Here is a 25030-nt window from a genome sequence, read left to right as displayed (position 1 = left end):
GAGCCCTGCAAGGTAGGCCAGGGAATTTTATGCTCATATTGCAGACAGGTAAAGGGACCCCTGACCATTAGGTCCAGTCGTGACCAACTCTGGGGTTGCGGTGCTCATCTTGCGTTATTGGCCGAGGGAGCCGGCGTAGAGCTTCTAGGTCATGTGGCCAGCATGACAAAGCCGCTTCTGGCAAACCAGAGCAGTACACGGAAACACAGTTTACCTTCCCACTGTAGCGGTACCTATTTATCTACTTGCACTTTGACGTGCTTTCGAACTGCTAGGTTGGCAGGAGCTGGGACTGAGCAACGGGAGCTCACCCCGTGGCGGGGATTCGAACCGCCAACCTTCTTATCGGCAAGCCCTATGCTCAGTGGTTTAACCCACAGCGCCACCCGCATATTGCAGATACTTGAGCTTAAAAGCTGAGAGTAATGACAGATAGGGATGACTGAAGCACAATTTGACTTGGGGACAAAATTTAGTAATTGCATGGCAACTTATAAGTCTGTCAGCATCTGGGAACCCAAAGTTGAATAACTCTGCTTTTAAAACGGTGTGTGGAGAAATATATTTGAGTTGAAAACTGTAGAAGGATCATAATTTTTTTTCAGGAGAGCAACCTGTTTGGAAATGAGTGAATTAATCTTCTCTATATGTTACTTACAGGCTAATGCCAGCATTGCTGAAAATACTAAAACACAAAAAGGAGTTGGTTGCCAGTGAAATTTACTTGCTTAGCTCTGTGACGGCTCTATTGAAGGTTGTGGAAACCTTGCCATGCTTTCTCAGTCCGTATCTCCAGGATATTTTGCTGCAGGTGGGTCTTCTGTTTTTCTTCAGTTCATGAGGAATTATGAACTGCTCAAGCAAGACCATCTGTGCTGCTTCTCTGGCAGCTAATTAGTTCTGTACATTTGCTGCCTGTTAGGTGGTCCGTTTGGAAAGAATTGCCGTTGAAATGGGCCCTTCATCTCAAGTTAATCTACGTGTGACATCTCTGAAAAACACCCTGGCAACGACACTTCCACCGAGAGTCCTTCTGCCAGCAGTTACGAAATGTTATGGTGAAATTGCGATTGTTTCTAAGGTTAGATGTGTTCTGCTTCTTCACTTAAGTAAATGATGATGATGATTTATTAAATTTGTATGCCACCCTTCATCCGTAGATCTCAGAGCAGTTCACAACATAAAACTTACAAACTTAGACATATTTTATATTAAACTAAATAACTGTTTTATAGTGCAGTTTTGAAACCAAGTGACTTCACGTTTAAGGAGGGGGAATTCTATCTGCGACGATCTGGTTTTACTTTCCGGAGGCTCTAGCTGTAATTTATATAATTCACTTGTGCTCTAACACTCTCTCATATTTGACAAGTGGCTCCTGGTTGTTGTTTTTAATGCCAATTTAAAGGAATATGAAAGCAGATGGACCACCATTATCTTAAATAAGGGCAAACATTTCATAATTGCTAGTCGCCTAAGAAGCCTCTGGTTCTAACATTTTCATACTGAATGCTCCTAAACTGATGAAACCATGTTCTGGAAAGAAAATGCCTTTTCCATGTTTATTTATTTCTATTATATTAGAAAATAGGTTTTGTCATGATTTAAATATATGTCTATCATATACTTGGTTTTGTTTTGTTTTCTAGAACAATCTAGGTGCACTTATGGATATTCTGAAGGAGCATATCGTGATTCTAGAAAAAGACTCGCTTGCTGCCCATCAGACTGAGCTAACAGCGTTTTTCTTGAAGGCCTTGGACTTCAGAGCTGAGCATTCTCAGGTAGTGTATGGAAGGTCTTCGGGGAACATGCAAAAGTATAACAATAGCCCATTACATGATGTATTCTGCTTATATTTTGATTGCTCTGGCCACAGTTCTGCACCCAGGCTGAGTAATTGAGTAATTTAAGAAGCCCAACTGTGTGCAGGATTGCAGCCACTGATTCTCCATGTTTAGAGATGGTTACATATTGGCCAATTACTGATATTGGTATTTTTTTAAGTGTGTACTTAATATTAAGTATAGTAAAGACACAAGATGAGATCCAGTTGTGGCAGTCTGCTCACACAATGGAAATTCACTTTAAGCAACAGGCCTTGCTGTCCCTTCCAGCCCCCTGAGCTATCCAGGGGGTCCTGCAACTCTCTGGTAAATATTTGGTAATTGGGGAGCAGAGAAAAGATAAGCCCCGTTGCATGAGTGGAAGCCCACTCTCACTATGTTGTATCTCACCAATAGACTATATATTGTAGTGTTGATTGGTACTGTCGGTTTTCATCTAGGATGACCTGGAGAACATTGGGAAGACAGAGGCTCATATTATTAAGTGCTTAATCAGCATGGTTATGAAGCTTTCTGAGATGTCTTTTAGACCATTCTTCTTCAAGGTGGGTGTTCTGTCCTATTTCTGTCTTAGCCCTTTATAAGCCACCCAGGCTACTATTATTTTTATTATTATAGAGAAACTAAAATTCCCCTCTCTGTTTCAGCTCTTTGACTGGGCCAAAACTGAGGGTGCCTCTCGGGAGAGGCAGCTGACTTTCTGCCGGCTGGCAGATTGCATTGCCGAGCAGCTAAAAGGACTGTTCACTCTCTTTGCTGGTCATTTAGTGAAGCCATTTGCTGACACACTGAACCAGATCAATACTTCCCAAACAGGTAGGAAGAAGACACTCTGGAATGCAGTAAATAAAATACCGCTCATTTTAATTACCGTATATACTGGCGTATTAGACGGCTTTTGAACCCAGGAATTTTTTTTCAAAAGTTGGGGGCCCGTCTTATACGCCGGGTCCAAGAATCTGCGGTCACCGCATACGGTGGGGGGAGCTCAAAAACGGCCGCATCCCCACTGTATGCAGTGACCATATGAACGCAAAGAAGCGTGCTCGGGAGGGGGCTGCTCCCCGCCAGGGAGAATGGCTCCCTCATGGCTTTGTCACCTGGATCAGTGCAGAGATACAGTTTTGTGTATTTCATTGGTGTCAAGCTGCTGCCTCTTCTCTTTTTGTCAGCGCAAAGCAAAGGGATCTCTCCGTCTCTCTCTCTCTCTCTCTCTCTCCGCTCTCTCTTTCACTGCTGCTCAGCGTCTTTCGCTGGCTGTGTGAGCCTCCGATGTCTCTGCCCCTCTATCGCTATCCTCTCTATGGTTTCTTTCCCCCCTTTTGCTCGATTTCTCTGCCTCCCTCTCCCTCTCCCTCTCCCTGGCTTCTATTCCCCTTTTGCTCACTGAGCCAGCCTCGTTGTCTCTCTCTCCGCTCTCTCTTTCACTGCTGCTCAGCGTCTTTCGCTGGCTGTGTGAGCCTCCGATGTCTCTGCCCCTCTATCGCTATCCTCTCTATGGTTTCTTTCCCCCCTTTTGCTCGATTTCTCTGCTTCTCTATCTCTCCTCTCTCTGGCTTCTTTCCCCCTCTCAATAACTAAGCAAACAAACAAACAAACAAACCACCATTTCCCCGGCTGCAGACTTGAGTGCTGGAGAAGACAGCCTCCCCTCCCCGCCAAAAAAGGGCTGAAGTACATCCCAAATTCTATATTTTAACTTGAAAAGTAAGGGGTCGTCTTATACGCCCAGTCGCCTTATACGCCAGCATATACGGTAGTTTTTGTATTTTTTTCTCTCTTTTTTGCTACACTCGCACTCAGTAGTTTTTTGCAAGTCAAAAACCAGGATTTCCCAGCCCGGAAAGTCAAAATTATTGAAGCAGAATACATCACAGGAATTACAAAAGCTATGCAAGTGTTACATGATCGGCCTTGTGTTTGGCAGTGCCACTTGTACTATTTTAAACACCTTGGCGGTAATTTTCATATACAGGTGAAACTTGGAAAATTAGAATATCATCGAAAAGTGCATTTATTTCAGTAATGCAACTTATTTTTTTCTTTTAATTTTTACAAATGCTTTCTTTTGGAAATTCCACAGTAATAAAACAAATAGTTACAATAATACAAAAATAAAAATAAACATCGCTATTACATTTCATTAATTCCATTCCATTTATAATTGACCCACCTAATGACAAATAATTACAATTACAAATAAAGGCTTGACATATCTTGCTTTGCATGCCATGCATCTATTTTGTATATTGATTTCACCTTTTAAGTTGCGTTACTGAAATGCACTTTTCAACGATATTCTAATTTTCCAAGTTTCACCTGTTTATTGCTGGAATGAAACTCACGAGAGATATTGCCAAATAGTCTAGAAAGATATTACTTAGGACTAGGATCTGTAGGCATGGATAGGAAGCTGTGGAGAATTGAAATACTATTCCTTTCCTGGCCATTCCCCAACCTACTGAGTCTTTAGGAGACCTTGCTCTCTAAAGCCAGCCTTAAGCACTAGAAACTTGTGCATTTTTGAAAGTAATGTTTATGCTCAAAAGGAAGAGAAGACCACGTGTGTTTTGAGCAAAGGCAGAACTAGAAGAGGGAAAGCACATTAAAATAATACCTACCTGCTGTAGTTGAATCAGAGGATACAGCCTCTCTAAGTAGAAGTCTCCTGTCCCATGGCAACCTGAGAAGTGTGCTTTTTCTAAATTACTGCTGTAATTACCAGGAACTTGATGCACTCGATAATATACTAGAAGCCAGCTACAAGAATTTCTGGCAACGCCACTGTGGGTCACAATAGTTTTGCCATAACAAGTCATCAGAGGTTGGATGTTGCTTATATCTGTAGTGAATAAATTAGCAGTTTTAACCTTGGCCTGCCCATACAGCTAATGTCATGTGATGTTCTCCTAATGAGGCTTGTGCAAATTGTAGCCACTACAAGCGTTACTCTGGTAGTTAAGCAATGCCAATGGTGCCTCATTTCAGTCTCTGTTATTTTTTGCAGATGCAGAGGAAGCTTTCTTTGACTCTGAGAACAATACTGAAAAGTGCTGTTTATTGCTACAGTTCATCCTTGATTGTCTCCACAAAATCTTCCTCTTTGATTCCCATCATTTTGTGAGCAAAGAGAGAGCAGAAACATTGATGATGCCTTTGGTCAATCAGGTATTGATAAACGTATTTTCGCTTAACTGTTGGGCACTGCAGACATTTTTGTTGGGTACCTTTAAATGTCTTCCCTTTTATACACCATACATTTCATGATTGTTCAACTTACAGACGTATGGACATGAAAGGGGGGGGGGGACCTTGGCTGCTTCATAATTTTCCATTGTTGTCAAAGCACTGACTAAACCAAATTTAAGCCATGCCCATGGCATCTGTCACAGGATTTTTTCTGGTCAGCAATCACACAGTTCAGAGATGGAACTCTTTATTATCAAAAACACAACCTCCACAGACTTGGTTGAGTGTGACGCCTAATGAGTAGAGCAACTCATTCCCGCTAGTCTTCCTCCATGAACATTAAGTTGCCGAGACTGAAAGTCCCCACCTCCTCACCAGAGCTTTTCCTAAGCAATCAGAGACTGTGCCTGCGTGGAGCCAAACTTTTCTGCACCCTTTTCATGCCTCCTCTGGTTCTGGTTACAGCAGCAGTCTGTGCCTCTTCACCAACTAGACTCATCTCTGCCTCTTAGCCTCCCCATCCCACTCTCCTACTTCAGCTTCTGCCTCCGATTCTGGACTTCTCTCTGCAACAAACTCTCCCAGCTTACTAAACTGTTACCCCTTCAGTTTCTGACACCTCCTCTTCTCAGTCTTCTCCCTGTGTCCACTCATTGTTGTCCAACCATCACTTCCCCCAGCTCTGAGCCTTTTTCCCTTGGGGGTTCCCTAGCTGGTTCCTCCCACCATTCCTCTGCGTTCAACCAATCCATGACAGCGTTCTTGCTTAGTCCCATTTTTTCTTCCTATTAAATGGGATGGTGCATTAGTGGACACAGATTTCAAGGAAGAGGTGTCAAAAGATTCTAGAAACTGTAGGTGACTGGCAAGGAATCTAGGGAAGCTAGCTATCACAATATTGTAACTGTCTGAAACAAAAAAGGAAATAAATTATTTCACGTTTATGTGCATGTGATGTGTTTTCTCTAAATAGCTGGAAAATATGCTTGGGGGAGAAGAGAGGTTCCAGGAGAGAGTGACAACTCACTTGATCCCATGCATAGCTCAGTTTGCAGTTGCAATGGCAGATGACTCTCTGTGGAAGCCACTGAACTATCAGATTTTGCTGAAAATGAGGCATGCATCACCCAAGGTATGTGGCAGAGCTGGGTCATACAATAATATCCCATTTAAGTCACCCTGATGTGACTAAGAAGGCAGATGACTTTCGGTGGTATGCAATTGTTATGTAACCTGATTTCAGACAGTTCCCTGCTTGCACTGCAGCTCCATGCAACAGTTTACAGAGTTTGAAGAGGCTTTTCATGTGGCAAGACTTAATTCAAGTGCATGTAGAGGGAAGCATTGCTATTGCAAACTGCTTTCTGCTTTTTCTTGCACAACCATTAGATACAACTTTGTAGGTTTAACTTGAACTCCCAGTGGGACACATTTACTAAAACATGTGACTAAAGTAAGGGAGCAGACTGCTGTGTGGTGGATGATAACTTCAGCAAAGCTGCGGTTCTGAATTTGTGCACAGAAACTTGTTATGCTTAGCATTTTCCTCTTGAGAAATTTGGTGTTCGAATGCAGTAACACCCCACTGTGATACTACTGGCTGCTCTCTTTTTCCTTTAGGTTCGATTTGCTGCCTTGTTAACTTTGCTAGAACTTGCACAAAAAATAAGAGAAAACTACATGGTGCTACTTCCCGAGTCTATTCCTTTCTTGGCAGAGCTTATGGAAGGTAATGTGGCATATATTATTGTCACTGTGAGAATTTCTACTTGGGAGTCTACTGTAAATGAAGCCGTTGCTGCACTTCCTCAGTAGAGTTCAGGACAGTCCATATGCCCTAATAGAAAATGCTCAAGTCTGTTTGCACATTGAGGTTCCACAAGCATGTCCACAGTGGTTTGTGCCGTGACTTGGTGGCTGGTTTTCCTTCTCCCCACTAGTGCTAGGAAGAAATGAAGCACAATCCCTGGCTTAGTGTTCGTCAACTTGTGCGCATTTAACTTACACGATGAAAACTTCATGTGCTTGGCAACTGACCAGCTGCAGTTGTATAAATTAAACACACCCTTAACGGGCTCTGGGGAGGCAAGTTAGTGGCTCCCAATTCCCATCTGCCCCAACCAACATGGCCAATGGTCAGGAATGATAGTTGCTCACTCCTGTTTTAATGTTTCATAGTGGATGAAACTATTGAGTTTCTTTTTGCCAGTGACTTCATAGTTACTACGTTGTCGTTTGTCTGTCCCCTCCTCCCCCAGATGAATGTGAAGAAGTGGAACACCAGTGCCAGAAGACAATTCAGCAGCTTGAGGTTATTCTTGGAGAACCACTGCAGAGTTACTTCTAAGACTATCCATGGTCTTTTTCTTTTCATCATCATCCTCAATAATATTGAAACATAAACGATGAACATTTTTTCAATGTTAAACAAAGAATTTTAATTGTATACATTTCCCCCCCCCCCCCACTCTGGATTGTGATATTAAAAAACATTCGTTTATAAATGGTTGGGCACTTGGCATTTATCCTTTCTCTGGCTTGCGTAAACTGGATGTGTTCTTCACATTAGGAAAGTGTGAGGTAAAAACTTCACATCACCCAACTTTGTGCCTAAAGCCAAAAAAACTTCTAGATTGCATCCAGACACACCATACTGCTGAGAGGCAGCTTTGACGGCTGATCCTTGATCTAAATTCTGCAATAAAACTAGCTCTTGCCTCAACCCCCATGAGGAAACTAACACTAGCTGTTTAAATACTGCCAAATTGGTGGCGCTGAAGAGGAAACTTCGCTCACTACTTGGGCTTGTCTCTCAGTGACCTAATCTCTGCTGGTGGCATTGTTAAATAAAAGGTTTCAGGTAGACCAGGGAAGAGGTTTGACTATACCTCCTCATTCCTATCGGCCATGCTGCCTTGAGATGAAGTCCAACAACAGCTGGGAGGGCCACAGTTTCCTTGCCACTGCAGCAAGTCATTATAGTTCATTTCTTTAAAAGATAAAGATTTTGGAAGTCATGGTATCTAATTTTCTCTACATAGCTTCCCAGAAGTAAAATTTTAATTCTGCGCCCTTCAGCTGAGAGAGAGAAAATGGACCCTTTGTCTCTAATCCCTAGCCCTAAACCCCAAACACTTATCTGGTACAACAAAATAGGAGTTTCTCCATTTTGGTCATGTTTTTGTGAAGAAAGACACCTCTAAAAATTGAGACTAATAATGGTGCCCTTCATGAGAATATGTATTTTCCAATACAGTGCAACCAGTTGAGAGTATATACTGGTTATAATTTCGAGAAATGTTCTAAAAGCATGAGAAAGGTAAGAACATAAGAGTTCTTTTGAATCTGCCATACCTTCCATTACCAGCAGCAGAGTTAGCTTAACAATATAGTCTTCAAATTCATTAGTTGAATTTAGCAGACACCATTTTAGTAACAACAGCTGGTAGCTATTTATAACTTAATATTACATTGTGAATCAACAGTATGTTTATTCTGCAAGCTATGGTTAGTTTTTAGATATTATGTCAGTTGATTTCTATGGACAAATACAGAAAGGTTTTTGTAAGCAATCTGCATCCAGTATATATATATATATTTGCTGCAGTAGATGGATCAAGTTTAATGCTGCTCAACGCCCTCAAGCTTAGAGGAAGGGATTCAAGGAGACCTTTCTAAAATCACTTTGAAAGTAACACACAAGTACTGCATCGCGGTTACCAGCTCCTCACATCCAGCAGTTGAAGGTCCCCACGGATTTCCAGGATGCTGATCTTTCCAAGCTGTTTGAACCGGTGTTTGTACTCTATGGCATGCACACCATTGATTGCAATGTTGTACTGATGGGCCTTGCAGAGTATTATCAACTGAAAGTTAAAGACATTTGACATCCTTAGTTAAATTAAAAAACATTCAAAGTTGTGGGGAGTGTAAGACAGGAGCATCTGCAAGGGGAAGGCTACAACCTACCCAAAAACTTAAGGATGGCCATGTAATTTAGGGACTCATTTACAAGGTAGGATAGTTCGCAACCGTAATATTCAAATAGTTTCGGAACATGTTTAGAAATACTGTAGAAACTTTCAAGACTAGCTTTATAGGATGCTGTGTGCTGAAGCTACAAAGCCCTTCCTTCTGCTGCACCTGTGAGCTACCTAGCAGCCTTGCAGGCAAGAGGAAGGGAATATCGGATAAAGGTCCTATCTGCCACACTGCTTCAACTGCTGTGACATAAACAGCTGTTTTTGCTATATTAAGTTGATGCATAGACCGAGGCTGGCAGAAATCTGTAGTGAGAAGCCTAGTAATCCCATCATAGGTCAGACCTTACAAAAATACTCCATGATCTGAAAGGAGGTATAGCTTCCAGAACATCGCCATTCTTGCCTGAGCCACTGGGCATAGTGCATTTCTACTTGAATCATCCCGCGACTTCAAACATGTCCCTGCCATCTATGATAATCAGCTACCAAATTCTGCATGTCCATGGTACATGCTCCAGAGAAATAAATATGGCAGAAAGTACTCATAACTGTCTAGCACTGTTGGGATTCCAGCTCCCATCAGCCGCCACTAACAGGATGGTCACTGATGATGGGAGTTTAAATCCATGGAGGGCCACAGTTTAGTCTCTCTGGGAGAACTAATGTTACACCATATTCTTCTCTACCCAGTCCAACACCAATTTTCCATTCCCTGCATACGTCTGCATTGCACGTATCACAGCAGATCACTACTGGCCTATATTTGCTTAATTAGTTACCTCAAAGTACATTCCTGGAGCGAAAGGAAAATGAGAAATCTGCTTTTCTTCTTCTCCCCAGCTGCTGTCCAGGTAGGAATTTCTCACAAGAGCTTTATCTCTTATTCGGGGATTCAGATGCAACGCAATGTCATCTGAGTCACTGGCTTTAAGGTTAATGGCAAAGCTGTGAACAAAATAGTAATGTTAAACTACTTCAGCATCTAGTTACAGGTAGGTAGCCGTGTTGGTCTGAGTCGAAGCAAAATAAAAAAATTCCTTCAGTAGCACCTTAAAGACCAACTAAGTTTATATATTTTTTTTTCAATTCTTTTTTTTCAATTCTTTTCAATTTTTTTTTCAATTCTGAAGAAGTGTGCATGCACACAAAAGCTCATACCAAAATATAAACTTAGTTGGTCTTTAAGGTGCTACTGAAGGAATTTTTTTATTTTACTTCAGCATCGTTATCATACTGGACAGTGGTGGGAATTACTGAAAGAAGTCAGAAAGTACCACTCATGGTTTACAACAATCAGTGACAACAAAGGTTCAGATTTGTTGTTGTTTAGTCGTTTAGTCGTGTCCGACTCTTCATGACCCCATGGACCAGAGCACGCCAGGCACTCCTGTCTTCCACTGCCTCCCGCAGTTTGGTCAAACTCATGTTCGTAGCTTCGAGAACACTGTCCAACCATCTCATCCTCTGTTGTCCCCTTCTCCTAGTGCCCTCCATCTTTCCCAGCATCAGGGTCTTTTCCAGGGAGTCTTCTCTTCTCATGAGGTGGCCAAAGTATTGGAGCCTCAGCTTCAGGATATGTCCTTCCAGTGAGCACTCAGGGCTGATTTCCTTCAGAATGGATAGGTTTTATCCAAGACTTAAAATGGCGGCGCGTGGAGACGCAGCGGCTGGTTGCTCCCTAACTCAGAATTTGGCTTTCTTGTCCTGCCAAAATAGACTTGTTTATAGTCGACAGGATATGTTATCTATTCGGCTACGGAGCGAGCACTGCATAAATTGTGAGTGTCTCCGCGTCTGCAAGGAAGATTTTTTGACTTCAAAGAACCGGGGAGGAAAGAGGCACAGGAGAAACCGTAAACAAAAGAGAGGTTGCAGGGGAGGAAGGCGACTAAAGCAATTAAGGCTGAAGACACAGCACTATAACTTACCACTTCCCAGCATTTTCTATGCGAATGTGAGATCCTTGGTGAACAAGCTGGAGGAGTGGAAGCTGTGGGTGGCAACTGAGAGAACTGTGAGTGAATGCTGTCTTCTGCTGATTACAGAAACTTGGCTGACACCACTTATACCTGACTCAGCCATAGAACTAGCAGGCTATACAGTGTTCCGTCATGATAGAACAGAGGACTCTGGTAAAAGAAGGGGGGGAGGTTTGTGTGCATATGTAAACAACTGCTGGTGCACAAACCACACCGTGATAGCTAGTCATTGTTCCCCAACTGTGGAATTTATGACGCTTAAATGCAGACCTATTTACATCCCCCGAGAATTTACAGTAGTACTGATAACTATAATATATATTGCACCTGATGCGAACATCAATGAGGCATTGGGTCTCCTGCACGATGCTGTTAATAGACAACAATGCAAGTATCCTGAGGCTGCATCTATTGTATGCGGGGATTTCAACCAAGCAGATTTGAAAGTGGTCCTACCTAAATTTTATCAACATATAAAGTGTGCAACCAGGGGCGAAAGGACTCTGGACAGACTGTACACAAATGTCAAGCAAGCCTATAAAGCTGAACCGCTGGCACACCTGGGTCAATCTGATCACGTGTCCCTGCTCCTGACTCCTGTATACATTCCACTGAGGAAACGGATTCCAACAACAAAGAGGAGTATTACAATATGGCCGGCTGAAGCATCTCAACAGCTACAGGACTGTTTTCATGACACAGACTGGGCGGTGTTTAACCAACAGGACATAGAGACTTTTACTGAGGAAGTGCTGGATTACATCAGGTTCTGCACTGACAATGTAACACAGAGGCGCCGGATAAAGATCTATCCAAATAGGAAGCCCTGGATGACAAGGGAGGTACAGGGGCTGCTAAAGGCAAGAAATACTGCTTTTAGAAGTGGAAACAGGATGCTGTACAGCTCAGCCAGAGCAGATTTAAAGAGAGGTATCCGGGTGGCCAAAGAGGCGTACAGACAGCGGCTGGGGGATCACCTACAGAGTAATAACACCAGGCAGGTGTGGCAAGGTGTACAGGAACTGACGGGGCAAAAATCCAAAGATTCCTTGGTGGACGAGGGAGGGGCATCCCTCGCAGAGGAGTTGAATGTCTTTTTTGCCCGCTTTGAAGCAACATCTGCAGCAACACCTGCGGAGGCTAGGCCACCATCACCACCGTCGCCACCATCGGTGCAAAGGAATGTGGTATTCAAAGTGGAGGAAGGAGAGATGAGGAAGGTGCTGAAGGGAATCAACTCAAGGAAGGCGACAGGGCCAGATGGAGTAGCTGGAAGAGTCTTAAGAGACTGTGCAGACCAACTAGCGGGAGTCTTCACTGGGATTTTAAATCAATCCCTAGCCCAGGCTACTGTCCCATCTTGCCTGAAGTCTTCTATTATTGTTCCAGTACCAAAAAAATCCAATCCGGAGAATCCGAATGACTTTCGTCCAGTAGCACTTACACCCATAATTATGAAGTGCTTTGAAAAGCTGGTACGAAATTATGTCATTGCCTGCCTACCAGAGGGATTGGACACATTCCAATTTGCCTACAAAACGAAAAGATCAACAGAGGATGCCGTGGCGATTGCCCTCCAAGCTGTTCTTGCACATTTGGAGCAGCGGGGGAGCTACGCCAGACTGCTTTTTGTAGATTTCAGCTCGGCATTCAATACCATTCTACTGCGACGTCTGATAACTAAATTGGGAAATCTGGGGCTCCCGCTATCATCACTCTGTGGGTGGATACTGGACTTTCTCTCAGATCGCTCCCAGAGGGTCCGGTTGGGCCCTTATATGTCTAACATGCTTAGGACTAACACAGGAACACCACAAGGATGCGTGCTTAGTCCGCTCCTTTATACTCTTTATACATATGATTGTGTCGCTGCCCACCCTAGAAATAGGGTTGTCAAATTTGCAGATGACACAACCGTGATCGGGCTCATCTCTGATAAGGAGGGTGAAACTGAGTATAGAGATGAGGTGGAGCGGCTGACAGAGTGGTGCAGAGTCAACAACTTGCTCATAAACACAAAGAAAACAAAGGAGCTTGTGATGGACTTTAGGAGACAGAAGAACGAGGTCCAGCCACTCTTGATTGACGGAATTTGTGTGGAGAGGGTAACAACGTTTAGATTTCTAGGCATTGAGTTACAGGAGGATCTGTCCTGGAGTGTTAATACAAGGGGGCTTGTGAAGAAGGCGCAGCAGAGACTGTATTTTTTGAGAATTTTAAGGAAAAACCATCTTCCACAAAAGCTGCTGCTTGCCTTCTATCACTGTGCCATACAGAGCGTGCTCACGTACGGTTTGTGTGTGTGGTACGGAAGCTGTACTTCCTAGGACAGAGCAGGGCTGTGTAGAATTATTAAAACAGCAGAGAGCATTATTGGCTGCTCACTCACCACGTTAGAACAAATTTACACCACCAGGTGCCATAGAAAAGCACTAGATATATCAAGAGATCCAACGCACCCTGGTCACCATTTCTTTCAGCTCCTGCCATCGGGACGGAGATATAGAACAATGCAGGCAAGAACGAGCCGTCTCAGGAACAGTTTCTTCTCTAGAGCAATTTTGGCCTCAAATGGAAAGCCCGGACTTTGAAGTCATCTTATTTTACTTGTTATTTTGTAGTATATTTACTGTTTTTAATTAGCTTTTGTAATTTTGGATTATGCGGAATGCTTTATCTGAGTGGATGTAGCCACCGAGTAATTTCGTTGTTCCCGCAAGGGGACAATGACAATAAAGATATCTTATCTTATCTTATCTTTTATCTTCTTGCAGTCCATGGGACTCTCAAGAGTCTCCTCCAGCACCATAATTCAAAAGCATCGATTCTTCGGCGATCAGCCTTCTTTATGGTCCACCTCTCACTTCCATACATCACTACAGTGGTACCTCGGTTTATGAACACAATTGGTTTCGGAAGTCTGTTCATAAGCTGAAACGTTCATAAACTGAAGCGAACGTAATGGAAAGTGAATTAATCCGTTCCAGATGGGTCCGCGGTGTTCATAAACCGAAAATTCATAAACTGAGGTGTTCATAAACCGAGGTTCCACTGTACTGGGAAAACCATAGCTTTAACTATACGGACCTTTGTAGGCAAGGTGATGTCTCTGCTTTTTAAGATGCTGTCTAGGTTTGTCATTGCTTTTCTCCCAAGAAGCAGGCGTCTTTTAATTTCGTGACTGCTGTCACCATCTGCAGTGATCAAGGAGCCCAAGAAAGTAAAATCTCTCACTGCCTCCATTTCTTCCCCTTCTATTTGCCAGGAGGTGATGGGACCAGTGGCCATGATCTTGGTTTTTTAATGTTGAGCTTCAGACCACATTTTGCGCTCTCCTCTTTCACCTTCATTAAAAGGTTCTTTAATTCCTCCTCACTTTCTGCCATCAAGGTTGTGTCATCTGCATACCTGAGGTTGTTGATATTTCTTCCGGCAATCTTAATTCCGGCTTGGGATTCATCTAGTCCAGCCTTTCGCATGATGAATTCTGCATATAAGTTAAATAAGCAGGGAGACAATATACAACCTTGTCGTACTCCTTTCCCAATTTTGAACCAATCAGTTGTTCCATATCCAGTTCTAACTGTAGCTTCTTGTTCCACATAGAGATTTCTCAGGAGACAGATGAGGTGATCAGGCACTCCCATTTCTTTAAGAACTTGCCATAGTTTGCTGTGGTCGACACAGTCAAAGGCTTTTGTATAGTCAATGAAGCAGAAGTAGACATTTTTCTGGAACTCTCTAGCTTTCTCCATAATCCAGCGCATGTTTGCTATTTGGTCTCTGGTTCCTCTGCCGTTTCGGAATCCAGCTTGCACTTCTGGGAGTTCTCGGTCCACATACTGCCTAAGCCTGCCTTGTAGAATTTTAAGCATATACAGAGAAAGAGACCCAAAACAGCAGCATGTTAAAACCGCCTAAGAAAAACGACAAATGCCACTCTGATTTACTAACCTATTTGCTTTTTCATTAACTTCTCCTTTTACGACAATTGTTCGCCCAGGCTCAAGAGGAGAGTGAAGTCGTGCAATGTAAGGAACTACCTGAAAATTTAACCATGCTTAGAATTATTATTACAAAATTAATGGACTCAAGTTCTCTGATCACTGAATCCTGTGATCAGTTAGTTTTTACACCTGCCTCACTGTTCATTCCATTTTTGGATGACAAGCAAACATAAAACAGGTTCAGAATTGGGCTGCCCCTCTTTATTTTGACAATACATTTCTCCTTTTACTAATTCCTCAGCTTTTCCTCTTATTACCTTATTGATTTTCTTTAAAGAGTGTTATATACCGCTTAGTTTACAAAAACCCTCCAAGTGGTTTACACAAAACCTTACGTTCATTGGTGTTTTTAAGGAGTTACTCTCCTACAAAGTTTATTCAAACTTTAAGTGGCAATCACAATTCCATCAGGTGCAACTGTAGCTCCCACAGTGAACATGGGAAGAGGAATGCAGAGTGGGAAACTGCAGCCAAACACTGCTTCCCATCACATGTCCTATGGTGAGAAAGACACACATCTGCCATCCACATCTTGCATGTTTACTGCAGGAAATCAACTGGGGTAGCCATGGAAAAATACAGTTGCATAACATGGTTTGAAGAATAAGGATAAATTTATCAAGTGTGCGCCCTCTCATTAATACCCTAGCAAATAGTGAAGGGATGGAGAGACAAGACTACCTTACAAAAATTATTTCAAAATGAATGGCTACTTAAGCAAGAATGATGCTACACAATTCTGCATCAAGGGGCCATGTGAGAAAGCTCATCTGTGCCCACTCCCTAATAAATCTTGCATTGTGTTTTAAATGTGGTTTACATGCCAGCTGATACTTACAAACTGTGACGCATCAGGGACTTCTTCCTGCTGGAAAGAGAAAGAGAGACTTGGTTATAACCTAAGAAGAACAAAGCTGTGAACCTGGCCAGATAAGAAGAATACCTACATTTCCTGCGTTTGTCTTTGTTGCCCCTAGCAAGGATGGCTGAGAGCCTTGCAAAGACTGCAGAGAAAAGATAGGTTGAGAGATCAACACTCACAGGTTACAGAAAACTCACATAATGAACTGTCATCTCTGAATATCTTTCCAACTGTGAATGTTTCATCAGCAAGCTGTTGAAGGAGGGGTGGTTTTTCATTGCTTTAAAACAGGGTGGGAACCTGTGACCCTCTAGAACAGGCATGTCAAACCTGCGGCCCTCCAGATGTTTTGGACTACAATTCCCATCTTCCCCAACCACTGGTCCTGCTAGCTAGGGATCATGGGAGTTGTAGGCCAAAACATCTGGAGGGCCGCAGGTTTGACATGCCTGCTCTAGAAGTTGTTGGATGAAACCTCCTACATCCCTGACCACCGGCCATGCTGGCTGGGGCTGATGGGAGTTGGAGTTCAGCAACATCCAGAGCAGGCATAGGCAAACTCAGCCCTCCAGATGTTTTGGGACTACAACTCCCATCATCCCTGACCACTGGTCCTGTTAGCTAGGGATGGTGGAAGTTGTAGTCCCAAAACATCTGGAGGGCAGAGTTTGCCTACGCCTGATCTAGAGAGTCACAGATTTCCCACCCCTGCTTTATTAAGATGGCCCTCAAACACATTAGCAAGGCAGTGATGATCCAGCGGGGGCAGATCTCACAACTTCTTCTATAGAAGGTCACCACAGAGGCACAAAGTCAAATGAGGTAGACGGATTAATGCATTGCAAGGATATCTGCCACTTCAGCGATACACCAATTTGTGTGGAGAAAAATGTGGAATCGCTTCCCCAAAAGCAAAACAGGCTCTTCATTATTTCTGGACTCTGCATAGGCACTATGAGGACATCATGCAGACGCATTAGGCCCCAAACTGTTCATGCTAGTAGTTATATAAATACTGTGCTCAGGGTACAATATTTCTCACTGCCCAAGTCACTGGACAATTCCTCTGTCAAAAATCACACACCGATGCCGCAGGCAATATTTTCTCCCCTTCCTAGATGTTTCTGCCTGGGAGTGAAGCACACCGTCAGATCTATTCTGACCTATCCATAGTTGCTCTTTACGTGTTCCACCACAGCATGAAATTGTAAGAAGCAGAAAAATGTCTATAATATAGACAGGCAATGTGGAGCCACTTTGATGCAGTGGTTAGAGTATTGGAGTGCATTTGAGGAGACCCATGTTCAGATCCACACTTGGCCATGAAAGCTCATCAAATGACATTAGGCCAATCACTAGCTTTCAACTCAACCTACTTAACAGAGTTGTGAGGAGGAAAAAATGGGGGTGGGAAATAAATGATATATGTATGTCACCTTGGAGGAAGGGTAAGATAAGCTTAATATCTATCTATCTATCTATCTATCTATCTATCTATCTATCTATCTATCTATCTATCTATGCATGCAGTCCTTAAATAAGTTGCTGCGTTATTTAATAACTTACCGTATTTGACACAAATCCTATCATACTGACTTGCACGTTTCCATATATTCCAATTGTATCTATTTTTTCAAGGTTAAGCCTATGCTTATAGATCAACAAGTGCTTTCCATTTACAGATACCTAGGAAAAAAGTAGAAACAAAAACACACAACTATTTCACACAGTTGTGGGGAAAATATGCCATCATCCAAACTTTATATTTATTCATGCAAATGCATCTTAGTTTAAGTTCTTTTAGCATGCAACTGGCTTCCAACAAAGATGTTGGCAGTTTCTCATTTTTACGTTTCTGAAAACAAATAAGGCGCCTAGATGCAACTTTTCACAAGATTCTCTGATTCAACTGTCTCAAAATGCTTGGTCTGCATGCTCTGGAATCCTTGCATGTAAGTTATTGAGCTGTCAGCAGTGAGTCCCAAGGACAACACAAACCCAAAAGCTGAAAGGACAATCTGTCTTCTAAAATTGTGTCCGCACACAACTAGTATCTTTCCATATACTAATTGCACAAGGTGGAAGCGCAATAAATCAGTGCTGTATCCCAGGTTTTGAGCTTCGTGTCCTGGTTTTGTCATGGAATGACATCTATCTTACTCTGCAAAGGTTTGCTATTATTTTCAGCTAACAAAAATCACCCATTGCTCTTTTTGGCTGCTTCCTTTGCTATTGGCACTTTTCTCTTTCTTTGTAATCCCCACCCCAACTTGAGAATATCACCACTGCACCCATTCACCCAAACAGTTTACGAATTACAGCTGCCAGCAAAAGCTAAAACCCTGGTTACTTCACGAAACTCACATCTTCACATATTTTCTCCCTCCCTTTTGGCAGCATACTGCATCCAATTTATCAGGCAGATGTATGGGTGCCATTGCCGCATTTGTTAATGCTTTAAAAAAAAAACCCTGATCATGCAGTTTTTAAGAGAAGGAATTATGTGTTTATGAAAAATGGGTGGAGCTTTTCTTCAACACTGCCTTTAAAATAAAAAAGTGGCAGGTGTGCTGGTAAGAAGACAGCTAATGACAAATTGTGAGAATAGGAGACACATTCTGAGCAGAAATATTTGTCGTTCACTGCATTCAGCTCCAAATGTAGTTTTTTGATGCTTGAATACAATCTTACCAGCAAGTGTTGGTTCATTAAGACATTGCTGCCTCCCACTTTTGTCTCTCTGGTTTACTGGAATCTACACACTACTAGTAAAGCACTATTAAACCAGTAGCTTTCTACATGTAAATGGAAAACCTCTTCTTCCTTGCTGCATGCTTCTTAGACCAAGAGATAAAGAGTGCCACCCTGACGTGTTTTGTACCATGCAGAGTCTGCATGCCTTACCCATTGTCAAGAAATAATGAAACCATCCTCTTTTTCCTTCATGTTTTACAACTACAATTCCCCAAGACAGTTTGTTTTATTCACATCAACACAACTTCATCTAGAAGCCAAACAAAAAACAAAAAATAAACCCCGTGGTGGCTAATAAAGAGCAGTGATCCACAAACACTCAAGTTGTTTGAAATGGAGCAATTCAGGCAAAATTAAGCACTTCTTAAGTTCTACTAATTTCAGTGAGAGAGTTAAGCTCTTAAATCCTGTTGAAGCCAGTGTGACGTCAATGCCCGATTTTGGCTGGATTGCACCCTCTGTGCTTTTTGCCATGACAGACTGGCTAAGTAAATAAGTAATCAACTTCTAATAACTCACCTGGAATTTATCATGCAGAACCATAAAAACGATCTCAAATGGCTTTCCTTTTCCAAAAGGCATTGCATGAGTTATCTCTTCCCAGCCCCATCTTTCGTTCTGTAGGGTATTGCAAACAACGCAACCGGATTTTTTGAAGCGGGGGTTGAAATGAAAGGCTACATCAGCCCGAGGTTTTGTGCTATTGCCACACTGGAAGTCTATCTGGAACCTAGCAGTAAATTGAAACACATCAGTCAATTCAAATCTCCCATAAGCATCATGCAACAACTATCTAAGGCAGGAGTGGTCAACTGTGTAATTGCTACCTGTGAGAATAAGATGCTTGCTCTACAGTATATTCCATGTATGCTACACGAATCCAGAAAATTGAGCTGGATCAATAGGAGCACCCAACTCTTAGTTTGGCTCACGCACGCTCATGGCAACACAGCCACATTGGCAGAGGGCTTAGCCATAGCTTGGTCACTGGACTCACAGCTGAAGATAGCAAACTACTCTCAGCAAGATGAGAACACAAGCATCAGTTCCAGTTTTCAACTTCTGATACTAAAGATGGTGTATGAAACACAGAAACGCTCTTTGTAGTCTATATATGTCCATGTCACAGGTGTAATGAAAGCCATTATTATTACTTTTTAAGTGGATATGTTCATGGCTTTGGCACAGGTCACTAGCAATTACCAGAAATACCCCCCCCCCCAATCTAGTAAACATTTAAAAACATTATTTTATACAGTATATGCTTACATTTCAGTCATTGCATAAGCCAGACTTCTTGCATGTTCACTTTAGCATGACCTTCATTTAATGTTTAGATCTTAGGAGGAGAAGCCAATTACTTTCCCAAGCCGTGCATTATTTGAAATTATTTCTGGGGAATCATAGAGTTGGAAGAGACCACAAGGGCCATCCAGTCCAAACCCCTGCCAAGCAGGAAACACCATCAAAGCATTCCGACTGTCTCGCCAGAGTGGTGCATGCTCTAGTTATCTGCCGCTTGGACTACTGCAATGCGCTCTACGTGGGGCTACCTTTGAAGGTGACCCGGAAACTACAACTAATCCAGCATGCGGCAGCTAGACTGGTGACTGGGAGCGGCCGCCGGGACCACATAACACCGGTCTTGAAAGATCTACATTGGCTCCCAGTACGTTTCCGAGCACAATTCAAAGTGTTGGTGCTGACCTTTAAAGCCCTAAATGGCCTCGGTCCAGTATACCTAAAGGAGCGTCTCCACCCCCATCCAGTGCTGAGGTCCAGTGCCAAGGGCCTTCTGGCGGTTCCCTCGTTGCGAGAAGCCAAGTTGCAGAGAACCAGGCAGAGGGCCTTCTTGGTGGTGGTGCCCGCCCTGTGGAACGCCCTCCCATCAGATGTCAAAGAGAAAATCAGCTACCAGATTTTTAGAAGACATCTGAAGGCAGCTCTGTTTAGGGAGGCTTTTAATCTTTAATCGATTATTTTATTCTTCTGTTGGAAGCCGCCCAGAGTGGCTGGGGAAACCCAGCCAGATGGGCGGGGTATAAATAATAAATTATCATCATTATTATTATTATTCCTGACAGATGGCTGTCAAGCCTCCGCTTAAAGACCTCCAAAGAAGGAGACTCCACCACACTCCTTGGCAGCAAATTCCACTGTCGAACAGCTCTTACTGTCAGGAAGTTCTTGCTAATGTTTAGGTGGAATCCTCTTTCTTGTAGCTTGAATCCATTGCTCCGTGTCCACTTCTCTGGAGCAGCAGAAAACAACCTTTCTCCCTCCTCTATATGACATCCTTTCATATATTTGAACATGGCTATCGTATCACCCCTTAACCTTCTCTTCTCCAGGCTAAACATGGAGAAATCACTTCCACCAGAAAACCTATGATGCGGAAGCAGCAAGTGCTTCCAGCAATTTGTAACACTTTTCAAAAGCTTTAATTTCATACACATTCGATGCAACCATTTCAATATGTGAGGGAACGTGTTCTGCTGTCATTTCTTTGTGTGCTTGCCTTCAAGCATCACCTACCAGAGGACTATTTATAAATATCTTATTTGAACTCTTACCTTTCTGCACCTTCTGGGACGGACCCACGTATGACCACAAGCTCTCCAGGCAAAAGACCCCCAAGTATAGTCCCAGTATATGGAATACTCTATAAAAAGGAGAGGGAAATGGAATTATTATGCTTCAGGCTTGAGAAGAAGAAAAATGAAATTTATACATAGTTTATTTACATTATTAACCTTTTCTGTATTTCACTAACTAGGACTCAACAAAATCAAGTTTTGAACTATTTTTATTTGGGGAGGGAACCGGGGGGGGGGGGGTCCTAATTAACAATATCTACTAGTTTCGCCAATTCAGAGAAACTCTTTGCTGGGACACAGTCTAAGGCGGCTGGCATACTTATTTGTTTGAACTGACCAGTATAAAACAATCAATCGCTTCTAGAAACTAGTGGGTGCATTATCTATATACAACATGGGCTTGGGACCTAGAGCAGTCCCAGGACAAAGAGGTGCCATCAAATTAATTTGGACTAGATTCCTAATCCACACCTATGTGCCTTTCTTCTCCAAAAAGATAGACGTACACACAGAGCTCCGAGAACTAATTGTCCACACTCCTCTAGCTGCTTCTCTCAGGCTGCAAGCCTAAATACTAGGAAGTAACTTTGAACCCATGGGGCTTCCTTCTCATTAAACTCACTGCTATCAGACTTCCCCCACACCCCGGCCATTAGCTTCTGTTCTCAGCCCACAATCACCTGGGAAACTATACTTCTGTCAGCCCTTCTTTCTCTTCATCCACTTTGTCTTTGGCCTAGTTCTCTAAATTGTCGCTTCACTTTTACTGTAAAACAAGCTTTCTTTAAGGTGAAATAACAAAATCTACAGGCGTCAAAAGGAAAGAAGATGAACAGGAGATAGTTACCGGGTTCTGGACTGTCTTCTGAAAATTGTCCAGGGACGTCATTTTTCCGTCCTCTGATCTAAGGAAGTCTTCAGGCTCTGCAGGACCCACTGTGTGGGTCTTGAATGGCAATAAACAGCTCCTGAAACTAAAACCATAGAGCTTTGGTATAACGGAACACAAGTTAAGAGAAAAATGGGTGCAAAAAAAATATATTTTGGGGGATAGCATTCCATAATTGGAGCACCATAACAGAAAAGGCCCTGTACTCTCTTGAACATGGGAGGTATAATAATAATAATAATTTATTATTTATACCCCGCCCATCTGGCCGGGTCTCCCCAGCCACTCTGGGCGGCTTCCAACAGAAAAATACAACACAATAATCTATTAAACATTAAAAGCCTCCCTGAACAGGGCTGCCTTCAGATGTCTTCTAAAAGTCTGGTAGTTGTTTTTCTTTTTGACATCTGTTGGGAGGGCGTTCCACAGGGCAGGTACCAGGGCAGGAACACAGGGCAGGAACAGGGCGTTCCACAGGGCAGGTACCAGGATAAGGCCTCAGCAGTCAATCTCAGTATGTGCACAGGTTATAGGGTAGTAGGCCATCGTTCAGGGGTCAGAAATACCCAGTAACCAGGGGTATCTTATTGATCCAGCACAAGGATACAGATGTGTTCAGGAGAAATCCCATGCCAATTTAAATCAACAAGATTCTGAATGGCTACCATGGTCAACTGCCGAAATAAATGACCAGCATTCCATTGTGTACGTATATTGCACAATGTCCTATGTGCACCATATTACCCTTTTATATATGTTCCTTGAGTACAATATAGTACTTTTCATACTGTGAGTCTTTCTGTTGTCTATATAGGGACCGTCACTGACGTCTGTACTCTCCCTAATGATCATTTCACACATTACATAAAGAATGTTTGACTATGAAACAGCGAAGCAGTATATATCATTCCAGTGGAAACTGCAGAAGCCGTTTTAGCAAGTGATGGTAGGAAGTAACAGATCACAAGGCATGCACATCATTCTCAAGGAAAGCAGATGAAAGGTCAAAGTCTAACTCACAAATATTGAGAAAGGGAGTTCAGGGCACAGCCCTTCCAACATTTAGCGGGGCAAGTGAGCTGGGCTAATCATCCTTTGCTAATTGCAGCCTCCAGTTGTGGGTGTCTTTGGCTACATAGTATATAGTACAACAAGCTGCATCCAATACTGTAATAGCTTCCTGACAAGTATGCCTGTATGATGCACATTTGCAAATCCTTATTTATCTTATTCACGCCATCAGTTTTAAGCAAACACTTTGAAATGCAGAGGGATCCCCAACACAAATATATATTTATTGTGCTTCTTCATCTTTTCTGAAAGAGGATTACCAGGATGGGAAAACATAATGTGGCTCAAGTCATGGATGAGCAGTCTAATATCTTGTTCCCAGCAAAAGTTCTCCTCTAGCTTGCACAGATCAAATCAGCACAGTTACACTGAAAAACATTTATTCAGAATTAGGCTTCACTGAAATCAATAGCTGTAATGAGGATACTAAAATAGTGTAAAGTCAACCCATCCAATGGCAGAAATGCTACCACAGCATATGAGTGGCTTCTGAATTGCACCCGATCAACTTTATCCTGAATGTCCTCGGAAGAAAGCATATTTTAATGGAGCTTTTTATCAACAAATGTATATTTACTTTTTTGATATTTACAAAATAATACAGATAATACAACAGGGTTTCAGCTTGAGAAATATATTGGAGAGTAACTGCAAAAGTAATGTGTAAATGAACTCCTTAGAAGTAAAGTAAATAAATTGCAGCACTTCCTAGAGACACGGATTTTAACTTTTGCTGGATTTTAGGTACTCTTTTAAGGCACACACTCATGTTTATAGAAACACACAAAACTCTCCCACCAAAAAATATAGTATCTCGTTTCCACAACACTACGCGCAGCTCTAAGGTTTGGAGAGAATACTATCATTTCCCTCACTTTCCTTGGGATTATGTGCATCTTCCTCTTACCTTTATAAACCCGTATCCATCGGAAGCGCTCGGTTCTTGATGTTGTTCACGCCATTGAAACTCATCGCACTGTTTAAAATGGTTCCTCGGGTTTCTTCTATTTCCTGGATCACATACACCAGCATAATGACGTCAGCTACTTAGCTCCTCCTCCCCATAAAGGAACATCGTTTCATTAAAATTGGGGGGGGGGGCAGTGGGCTTCTGTTTTGACCCGGAGTGGTCGAAATTATTAGAGAGGGTCTTTAACTAAATCCCCAAGACTTCCAGCACGGCTGATTTCCTTCAGCTGGCTGCCTCAGGCTAATATTTATGTATTATTTACTTTATTTTCATGCATGTCTATGTCGTGTTAATGACGGTGCGACGGGAGAAGGGGGGTGGGGTGGAACACGCCCTGAACTGCATGTACTAAACTCCAGTTCTTTGATAACTTCTTATATGACTATATTTTCATCCCATTCAAGCTCCTGTTCCGTTTTAATGGGATTATGCAGTACGGCGACCTCTCTCCATTTCTACAAAGATGAGCATTCCCAACATCCAGTGCTGTTCTTTCCTCTTTCTGGCAAACCACTGTTTTGCTTTTTGGAAAAAAAAATTGCGTTTTGCTTTTTGGCAGGCAATGCAAACAGGTGCACTTCGTACTCCCCCCCCCCCCGCGCATCCCCGCAACTGCCTACCCAATTAGTAAAGATTGCTGAATGTGTTTGAGTTACAGTACAGTTATTGGGTCCTCTTAAACAGTACAGACTGGTCCACTAGGGCAAAAGGGACACTGGCCCTTACCTTAGCATGCAACACCCCCCCCCACAACGCTTCATCAAAAGATCACAGGGTGATTCACCAAAATACACACCATAATAGCAAACAAAAACAATGACACTCCCCCTGTACAGTTTAAAAGGTAATACTATTTTTTAATTAGCCAAAGGCCTGGGAGAA

The 25030-nt window shown here is 42.6% G+C and overlaps 2 protein-coding genes across 4 annotated transcripts in view; one reads left to right on the top strand and one right to left on the bottom strand.

The window, feature by feature from the left end:
• Positions 1–8174, top strand: part of HEATR1 (HEAT repeat containing 1) — a 40017-nt gene extending 31843 nt beyond the window's left edge. The window contains exons 37-45 of the mRNA XM_035108386.2: positions 661–811; positions 923–1081; positions 1650–1784; positions 2288–2392; positions 2495–2663; positions 4855–5015; positions 6010–6168; positions 6657–6765; positions 7295–8174. Coding sequence (XP_034964277.2) covers positions 661–811; positions 923–1081; positions 1650–1784; positions 2288–2392; positions 2495–2663; positions 4855–5015; positions 6010–6168; positions 6657–6765; positions 7295–7383 — 1237 coding nt within the window. The 3' untranslated portion in view covers positions 7384–8174. The remainder of the gene's footprint in view (positions 1–660; positions 812–922; positions 1082–1649; positions 1785–2287; positions 2393–2494; positions 2664–4854; positions 5016–6009; positions 6169–6656; positions 6766–7294) is intronic.
• Positions 7501–24202, bottom strand: LGALS8 (galectin 8). 3 transcript variants are annotated; one of them, XM_060272862.1, is made up of 10 exons: positions 24086–24202; positions 22066–22192; positions 21195–21283; positions 19141–19351; positions 17434–17553; positions 15953–16009; positions 15844–15873; positions 14953–15041; positions 9799–9964; positions 7501–8902 (listed from the first exon to the last, which is right to left on the bottom strand). In XM_060272862.1, the coding sequence occupies exons 2-10, from the start codon at positions 22105–22107 to the stop codon at positions 8753–8755; spliced, it is 954 nt and encodes a 317-aa protein (XP_060128845.1). In that variant the 5' UTR covers positions 22108–22192; positions 24086–24202; the 3' UTR covers positions 7501–8752. The 3 variants fall into 3 exon arrangements, with proteins under 3 accessions (XP_060128845.1, XP_060128846.1, XP_060128847.1); XM_060272863.1 differs by having other exon boundaries at positions 15844–15870; XM_060272864.1 differs by lacking the exon at positions 15953–16009.
• Positions 24203–25030: the final 828 nt, after the last annotated feature.

Source organism: Zootoca vivipara, chromosome 3 (genome assembly GCF_963506605.1).
Source record: "Zootoca vivipara chromosome 3, rZooViv1.1, whole genome shotgun sequence".
Classification (NCBI taxonomy): Eukaryota; Metazoa; Chordata; class Lepidosauria; order Squamata; family Lacertidae; genus Zootoca; species Zootoca vivipara.
This window is presented reverse-complemented; position numbering and strand designations above follow the sequence as displayed.